At 27.9% G+C, this 9,943-nt stretch overlaps 1 protein-coding gene across 2 annotated transcripts; it reads left to right on the plus strand.

Annotated features, from left to right (window-relative positions):
* The first annotated feature begins 5,016 nt into the window (after positions 1-5,016).
* Positions 5,017-5,626, plus strand: LOC100779422 (uncharacterized). 2 transcript variants are annotated; one of them, XM_014776822.3, is made up of 2 exons: positions 5,017-5,104; positions 5,165-5,626. In XM_014776822.3, the coding sequence occupies exons 1-2, from the start codon at positions 5,019-5,021 to the stop codon at positions 5,439-5,441; spliced, it is 363 nt and encodes a 120-aa protein (XP_014632308.2). In that variant the 5' UTR covers positions 5,017-5,018; the 3' UTR covers positions 5,442-5,626. The 2 variants fall into 2 exon arrangements, with proteins under 2 accessions (XP_014632308.2, XP_040869614.1); XM_041013680.1 differs by lacking the exon at positions 5,017-5,104 and having other exon boundaries at positions 5,111-5,626.
* Positions 5,627-9,943: the final 4,317 nt, after the last annotated feature.

A 9,943-nucleotide genomic window follows, 5' to 3' on the forward strand; every position in this document is an offset into this window, starting at 1 on the left:
ATTGATATAAGATGTCAAAATAGTGTGCGTAATGTCTTAATATGACATTATATCAAATGAAGTCATAGTATGTGTGTGGTTGGATCTAATTTGCCAGCTATAAAACTGAGTTGGTGTATTTTTGCCATCTATGGCAATTTATTTTTATTAAATGTGCAATATTAATATAATATATTTTTTTATCTTTTAATATTAATTAATTAATTAATTAAAATTAAATGGATGAATGAATAAAAAATCATTAAGAAAATTAATTTTTTAAGTCGATGAATTGATTCCCTCTCCTATGTATTTCTCAGCCAATTAATGAGGAATTCAAAGTCATGTATTTTTTTAAAAAAAATATTTGTCAAGTCGGGTTGTTTTTCTATTAAGTATTATTTTAGTTTTCTCTGAAAAAAATAAAGTATTATTTGAGCATATAAACAGTGAACATTGATTTTGGGTTTTGAAAGGGTAAGGATTACTAAGTCGTTATATTTCATTATTCTTTTTATTTTATTTTATTGTAAATGAGAGCGGCTAAAATCCCAAAGAAACAACAATAAAAGCCCCTAGGAAAAAACGTGGAAAAAGCATATGCTAAAATAGAAAAATGTAAAAAAGAAAGAACAACTCAAAAATCTTTAGGTGGCCCTCCATGGAATAAGCATAATTAGCTAGCAAATTCCCATCTTGATTAGTCTCCCATAAAGTATCAACCAACAAGCTAAAATCTAAAAAACTCGTATAAGATTTTATTGTGTTTATATGAGTGGAAATTGTTTATTTAATGGAAGAATTTATGTTAAATTCTTATTATGTGTGCAAAAAAAAAATTGTATTAGTGAAAATCAATCACCACAAGTGGAATTAATTTTTAACCAAATAGATTGGAAGACATGAGAGATATCTCATCCAGCACAAAAATAAAAACCAACAAGCTGGAATCATGAGACTCGGAACAACCGTGATCGTGACAAAGGAGAGATCAATCACCATTGAGAATCTCATTCCATAGTGAATGCTACATAGCTCAAAATGAGTCTACAATATCCAATATTTGCACAGAAAATAAATTTAAACAGAACCCTTGTGGTCTCGAAAGACCCCATCATCAGCAACTGCTTGGCTTGAATTAAGCTTGACCGAACCATCACAGTATAGTTTATACTGACTGTTACGAGGAGGGTTCCAACAAATGGAGGTGGAAAACTGTTGAGATTTAGACATTTTTAAAACTAACTGAATGGTGATAACTAGTTTCAATTGCATCCACTTGACAAATGTAAAAATCTCATAATACCTGATTATATAAGAATCAATATGTCATTGTTCGGTATTATTGTATTCAGTTTGGTTAAGTAAAATTTGGATTTAAGGTTTCTAAATGAAAAAAATATGATTGAAAAGAAAGATCTTATTATGAGGATTAAAAAATAATGATATTTTTTTATTTAAATTTTAAAATATAATTTATGGGGATTAAAAACTATCATGTGGATCTAGAGGTTCTTCCTATGTAGATTTAATCTTGATTTTTTGCCACCGTTGACGTTCCACCGCATTTGTGTCGCAATTACAGCAACATCGGCCTCGATCAAAATCTAGACCACACCAGTGAAGCACTACAACCAGCATCGTCATCACCATCGTGTCTTCTACGGATGATGTAGGCGTCGATGGAGATGGAGGGGTGGTTGAGGAAATTGGCAATGAAGAGAGGACGATGAGGGTTGGGTTGGCATCATGGATATGTTTTAACACGTGACGGAGTTTAATTGGCTAATGGACCAACATATTTTTACAATTAATAGGTAGTTTCGAATAAACCTAACTCTAGCTCTGATTAAAAAATAACATTATAATTTTGTATGGATGAAAAATAGATGATTTGTTTTTAGGATTAAATCCAAACTTTGGTATTTTAACCGGAAAAAAAATATATATTTTATTCTTTTGGAAATTGGCGATGAAGAGAGGACGATGAGGGTTGGGTTGACATCATGGATATGTTTTAACACGTGACTGGAGTTTAATTGGCTAATGGATCAACATACTTTTACAATTAATACGTAGTTTCGAATAAACCTAATTCTAACTCTGATTAAAAAATAAAATTATAATTTTGTATGGATGAAAAATAGATGATTTTTTTTAGGATTAAATCCAAACTTTTGTATTTTAACGGAAAAAAATATATATTTTAATCTTTTACAAACGTATAGCTATTAATAAAACAAAAAATTTAAAATATAAAGAATCAAAGCGAGAATTATTAAGGCATAAGGGGATTTTTTTCTCTATTATATTTTAATTTAATCAAAGCATAAAATATACTATATTTAACTACAAATTTTCCTATCTAAATATTATTTTCTGAATTTTATCATTGAATTTTTTTTATGCCCTTATCCATCTTTTTTTTCTTTTAATTTTTACATATTTTATTGATATCTTAAATGTGTAATAAAGTATTCACGTCTCTATGTAAATGATGTCATCTTATCATCAAAGTTTTCAAAATAATGTTATTTTGTTAACAATATGTCATTGTTAGGTATTATTGTATTCGGTTTGGTTAAGTAAAATTTGGGTTCGAAGATTGTACATGAAAAAAATATGATTGAGAAGAAAGATCATATTAAAGGTGATTCGTCTTATTTTTTCAACGAAAATTAGTTATCAGAAAAACAGATAAATATTTTACATCAATGTAACAGAGACCCAAAAAATTAAATAATTAGAGAGTAAATCCAAAATAGTTATCACTAATTAATAGTTCTTAGTTTAATTACTGTTTTAGTCCTTGAATGAGAATATGATTTGTTTAGTCTTTAAAATTTAAAAATATTTTTTTGTCTATGACTTTTAGCATTTTATTTTTTAGTTTCTAACATAATAAAATAAATTGACATTTTATGACAATTTTTAGTACTTTGTAACAATTTTAATATGCAAATTCAAATGGATAAAAACTACAAACTAATTTATTGCAACTAAACAATGCTGCAAAATATCAATTTATTATGTCAAATACTACAATTTTTCAAAATTCAGGAAAAAAACAATTTTAAATTTAGAAACTAAAAAATGCATATACTCCAAATTCAGAGACTTAAATAATAATTAAGTCTTGTTTAAAATTAGTTTTGATACCAATAAAAACCAATTTTTATACTTATTTTAAAAGTTGTTGGAACTATTTTTGCAAGAAAATGAATTTATTTTTTTAAAATTAAATCATAGTATTGATTCATTCTGAATTTGCATTTTGAAATTGTCACAAAATGCTAAAAATCATCACAAAATACTAAAAATCATCATAAAGTATCAATTTATTATATCAGGAGCTAAAAAATAATTTATCAAAAGTTAGGGACTAAAAAAGTATTTTTAAATTTCAGGGACTAAAAGAGTAATTAAAATAATTGTTTATAAAAAATAATTAATTTTGATCATACAATCAATTAACATTAATTAAGAGGATAATTCTATAAAGATTAAAATATATTTTTTATCCTTGTAAAATATCCAAAGTTCATTCTTAGACCTTGAATTTTTTTTTGTCCGTATTTTGTTCTTGTAAAATTAAATATGTGACTTTTTGATTCGATGTTAAATATGGACGAATCCAAACCTAATGATATTTTTTTTATTTAAATTTTAAAATATAATTTCTGGGGATTAGAAACAATCATGTGAATATGGGATTAGAAACTATCATGTGAATACGAAGGTTCTTCCTATGTGATTCTAATCTCAAATATTTTTTGCAAGCGTTGACATTTCACTGCATCGGTGTCCCAATTGCAACAACATCAGTTCCAATCAAAATCTAGACCATGCCAACAAAGCGTTACAACCAGCATCGTCGTCATCATTATGTCCTCTATGGATGATGTAGGCATCGAAAGAGATGAAGGGGTGGTTGAGGAAGTCAGCAATGGAAAGAGGACAACAAGAGCTGGGTTGGCGTCGTGGATGAGAGAGGAGTATATGTTTTAACACATGGCAGAGTTTAATTGGCTAATAGATCAACATATTTGTGCAATTAATCAGTAGTTTCAAACAAACCTAGCTCTAACTCTTATATAAAAAAATTAGCATATTATAATTTTCTAGAAATGAAAAACAGACAAAAATTCTTATAATATTAAATCCAAACTTTGGTATTTTAAGGGAAACAAAAGATATATTTTAGTCTTTTACGGACTTATAGCTATTAATAAAACAAAATTTTTAAAATATAAAGCAGCAAAGTGTGAGAATTATTAAAAGCATAAGGAATAAAAGGATATTTTAATCTTTTTTCTTTATTTTATTTTAATTTAATCAAAGCATAAAATACAACAGACTTAATTACAAATTGTACTATCCAAATATTATTTTATAAATTTTATCATTGAAGTTTTTTATACGCCCTTATCCATCATATTTTTTTTCTTTTTAATTTTTACATACTTTTTATTGATCTCTTAAATGTATAATAAAATGTTAACGTCTTTATATAAATGATGTCATCTTATCATCAAAGTTTTCAAAATAATATTATTTTGTTAATAATATGATAATAAAATACAAAAATTAAAATATGGTGATAAAATATATGAAAAATAAAACTTAAATGATAAATATGTGTAAAAATTAAATATATAATAATAAAATGAGTTAAAAAACTTGGATGATAAATTTTTTAAAATAATGATAGTTAAACTTAATAAAATGCGTGGTTAAGCCTAAACAATAGGAATTAAAACTGCATATTTTAGAATAATAACAGATTAAGAGAATAAAAACAGTAGACAGAATTAAAAATAAGGAGGCGAAAGTATAATTTAAGCCTCCAAAATGTAAAAACAAAAGCGAATTTGCTGGAACTTTATGTTTGGTTTGGCAAGCAACGGTGCCACGTAAAGTTAGATAGCAATAATCAAATACAGATGTTGCTATGCATGTAACTTATTCTGAATCACAGCCCATTGTGTTCCCCAAAACCACACTGGTTTTCCCATTTCCATCATTGCTATTCTCATGTCATGTGCTTCCCAGTATATAAGGACCACCTCACCTTCTTGTCATTTCCTCATTCATTCACAAATCTTAGTTACTTTATCAGTATCATTCATTGTCACTACGATTGTTCTAAAGGCAATTATTACTCTTGAGAAGAATTAAAAGATCATCATCACAATAACAAGATGAGTTCAGGAATTAGAGCATGGAGTGTGGCAGCTAGTGTTGGAGTTGTGGAGGCCTTGAAAGACCAAGGCATATGCAGGTGGAATCATGCATTAAGATCAGCTCAACACCATCTCAAAAACCATGTTGGTTCATTCTCTCAGGCTAACAAGCTTTCTTCTTCTGCTATAATCTCCACAACACTAAAACATGAGAAGGCAAAGCAATCAGAGGAGTCCTTCAGAACTGTCATGTACTTAAGCTGCTGGGGCCCCAACTAGATATCATAAGTCCAATAAGAAAATATTCTTTCTCTTTTAATTTCTAGAAATTATCAAGCTTAGTCCCAAAGGAAGATGAGGGTTGAGATTTCTAGGGTCACATTGTATAGTATTTGAAGTTTGTTTTGCTCATGTGACAATCAGTTTGTAAATTTTGATAAATGATAGTGTTTAGCATTGCCAAATTTCATGTCTTCTTTAGCTTCTTTTTTTTCCACTTCCAAATGCCCAATTTTATGATGGTTAAATATCAGTTAGTATTTTAGTTGGAAAAATTGTTAAAACAATAATATGATAAAATAGATGGCAACTGTAATGTTAAATAAACTGTAACAGTACTTCTTAAAATGAAGAAAATTCTGTGCCTAAAGTGGCATGGTTTAATTGATATCACAAGATGCAAAGTTAGTTGCACTTATTAAGTGAGACTAATTAATTAATTAACTTATAGGCTCTCAACAAAGGGTCCATTTTCAATAATTCAATTTGCTTCCCGTGCCGAAAAAATCGCTGGCTTTCCATGTCATTGGTTTCTAAAAACTTTTGACATTTACCTTAAACTCAATGAGAATTGTACATGGCAACACATTAGTATTCATTGCAAGCTATCAATATATAGTTCAATATTTTATTTAGGTTAAATATGTAATGATGAACCTAACTAGTATGATTTATTAAAATGAAATTGCTCTCTTCGACATTCTTCAGTTTACCGAGTAAAATAATTCACACTTGGGCTTGGAACTCTTCACAGGAATTTGCAAGATTTAAAAAAATTCTCTCTATATTTCAATGTGTCGCGGTTAAAAAATTATAATCTTACTTGATTATACTTTATTTTATTTCAGAAACAGCTAATAAATCATACTAAGACATATCAACAGTCCCATGCAAGGCATTTCATAGTTACTTCACAGAATCAAGCAAGATGTTTACATTAACATTGTACTTTTCTAAAGAGTAGTTCGACCATGGTGTTTTGGAAGTCATTCTTCCACTCGTACACGTTTGAACTTTGAACAATCTCTCTGAAGTGAACTTTTTCAGCAGAAAAAAATATCACACCTGAAAACCAAACAAATGGCCAAAATTAGGAATAAAGACTAGCCTTTTATCATTTAATATATCTAATAACGAAACTGCAACAATTTATACAAAATAAAAATGTTTTCACCAATAAAAATGCTTAACTCAGGAGTTGTGACAATGTTGTATGTATACATGTATATCATTTATATTTGTTTTACGGGAAAGATTTCTTCATATACTATTAGGGCATATGATCTATCTCCGATCTTTCTTTTCTTTTTTATTCCTTGCAGGGTTTGTGAGATTTTAAAAAAATTAAACACTTTTTTTCATGCGCTAAACAACTAGCTAATTATGGATTTCATTTCACACCACTTCTCTTTACAACCTCTATCTTCTAGATTTTACTCTTAAATTAACTTTGTTCAACAAAGATCTTTAATTTGTTGAGGAGTTGTGGAATTTTGTGAAGTAGTTAATCTCATAATAATCTAATTCAACAAGAGGATTTCTTTAGCGAATTAAAAATTCTTATAGGAAAATCTTCTACACAAATTCCACAACCCCTCAACTAATTAAATTACTCCGTTAAACAACGATAATTCAAGAATAAAATCTAAAAGATAAAAGGTAGTAAAAAGAAGTATGTGTGAGATGAATTCTATAATTACCTAGCTCTTTAGCACATAAAAACGCATTTAATTTCTTTAAAACCTCGCAAATCCACTGCAAAGAAAGGGGGAAAAAAAGAATGGAGATAGTTCAGATGCCCAAGAGTATTATTGTTGCCAGTATTGGAGCTAGGTAAGGTCAACTCAAAAAAGAATGAAGGATCAAGGGTGTTTGTATAGGTGGAACTAGGCTGTAAGGTCAACTCAAAATTGTCTTCAAGTAAATGTTATTGGGACCTTGAGGATGGTCATGAACATAAGTTTCTGGGATTGGGGTATTGTAATTGAAAAGAAAATTATTTGAACAAGGATATGATAGAATAAACTGCAATACTACTCAATGAAGAAAAAATTGCGTGTAAAATGAGATGAAAGCTATGTCTTATATAGATGATTTTCACTGCCCAAGACACTTCAATCTGAGTTATCTTTGAAAAATACGTTGCATTCAAATCACAAGTTGCAGTGTATGACGTTACTTTAGACTCAAAAGATTGGTGTTACTTAAACTTTTTTATGAAAAAAAGTAAAAGATAAACGTTAGCATAAATGTTTTAATTAATATTTAGGATATTAGTATGCCAAATATTGAATAATTTATTTAATTCCTTAAAAAAGAAGCGGTTTCATTAATATAAGATGCCAAAATAGTATGAGTTTTGTCTTTATTTTACATTATTTTAAATGAAGTCATAGTATGGGTGTGGTTGGTTCTTCTTTGCCAGCTATAAAACATAGACGTTAGCATAAATGTTTTAATTAATATTTAGGATATTAGTATGCCAAATATTGAATAATTTATTTAATTCCTCAAAAAAGAAGCGGTTTCATTGATATAAGATGCCAAAATAGTGTGCGTTTTGTCTTTATTTTACATTATTTTAAATGAAGTCATAGTATGTGTGTGGTTGGTTCTTCTTTGCCAGCTATAAAACTGAGTTGGTGTTTTTTTGCCACCTATGGCAATTTATTTTTATTAAATGTGCAATATTAATATAATATAATTTTTCATCTTTTAATATTAATTAATTAATTAATTAAAATTAAATGGATGAATGAATAAAAAATCATTAAGAAAATTAATTTTTTAAGTCGATGAATTGATTCCCTCTCCTATGTATTTCTCAGCCAATGAGGAATTCAAAGTCATGTATTTTTTTTTTAAAAAATATTTGTCGAGTCGGGTTTTTCTATTAAGTATTATTTTAGTTTTCTCTGAAAAAAAAATAAAGTATTATTTGAGCATATAAACAGTGAACGTTGATTTTAGGTTTTGAAAGGGTAAGGATTACTAAGTCGTCATATTTCATTATTCTCTTTATTTTATTTTATTGTAAATGAGAGTGGCTAAAACCCCAAAGAAACAACAATAAAAGCCCCTAGGAGAAAACGTGGAAGAAGCATATGCTAAAATAGCAAAATATAAAAAAGAAGGAACAACTCAAAAATCTTTAGGTGGCCCTCCATGGAATAAGTATAATTAGCTAGCAAATTCCCATCTTGATTAGTCTCCCATAAAGTATCAACCAACATGCTAAAATCTAAAAAACTCGTATAAGATTTTATTGTGTTTATATGAGTGTAAATTATTTATTTAATGGAAGAATTTATGTTAAATTCTTATTATGTGTGCAAAAAAAATTTGTCACCAAAAGTGGAATTAATTTTTAACAAAATGGATTGGGAGACATGAGAGATATCTCATCCAACACAAAAATAAAAACCAACAAGCTGGAATCATGAGACTCGGAACAACCGTGATTGTGACAAAGGAGAGATCAATCACCATTGAGAATCTCATTCCATAGTGAATGCTACATAGCTCAAAATGAGTCTACAATATCCAATATTTGCACAGAAAATAAATTTAAACAGAACCCTTGTGGTCTCGAAAGACACCATTATCAGCAACTGCTTGGCTTGAATTAAGCTTGACCGAAAACTGTTGGGATTTAGACATTTTTAAAACTAACTAAATGGTGATAACTAGTTTCAATGGCATCCACTTGACAAATGTAAAAATCTCATAATACCTGATTAAGAACCAATATGTCATTGTTCGGTATTATTGTATTCCATTTGGTTAAGTAAAATTTGGGTTCCAGGTTTGTAAATGAAAAAAATATGATTGAGAAAAAAGATCTTATTAAAGGTGATAAATTTGATTTTTTCAATGAAAATTAGTTATCAGCGAAGCAGATAAATATTTTGTATCGATGTAATAGTGACCCAAAAAATTAAATAATTAGAGAGTAAATCTAAAATAGTTATTACTAATTAATAGTTCTTAGTTTAATTACTGTTTTAGTCCTTGAATTTGAGAGTATAATTTGTTTAGTCCTTAAAATTTAAAAATAGTTTTTTCTCTCTAACTTTAGCATTTTGTTTTTTAGTTTCTAACATAATAAATTGACATTTTATAACAGTTTTTGGTACTTTGTAACAATTTTAAGATGCAAATTCAAACGAATAAAAACTATAAACAAATTTATGGCAACTAAACAATGCTACAAAATATCAATTTATTATGTCAAATACTACAATTTGTCAAAATTCAGGAAAAAAAACAATTTTAAATTTAGGAACTAAAAAAATGCATATACTCCAAATTCAAAGACTTAAATAGTAATTAAATCTTTTTTTAAATTAATTTTGATACCAATAAAGACCAATTTCTATACTTATTTTAGAAGTTGTTGGAACCAATTTTGCAAGAAAATGAATTGATTTTTTAAAATTAAATCATAATATTGATTCATTCTAAATATGCATTTTGAAATTATCCACAAAGTGCTAAAAATC

Source organism: Glycine max, assembly GCF_000004515.6.
Source record: "Glycine max cultivar Williams 82 chromosome 6 unlocalized genomic scaffold, Glycine_max_v4.0 Gm06_scaffold_301, whole genome shotgun sequence".
Classification (NCBI taxonomy): Eukaryota; Viridiplantae; Streptophyta; class Magnoliopsida; order Fabales; family Fabaceae; genus Glycine; species Glycine max.

Coding starts and splice junctions, on each gene's coding strand:
- LOC100779422 (XM_014776822.3), top strand. CDS start 5,019: ATGTGCTTCCCAGTATATAAGGACCACCTCACCTTCTTGTCATTTCCT. Junction 5,105..5,164: donor AGTTACTTTATCAGTATCAT/TCATTGTCACTA, acceptor ATTAAAAGATCA/TCATCACAATAACAAGATGA.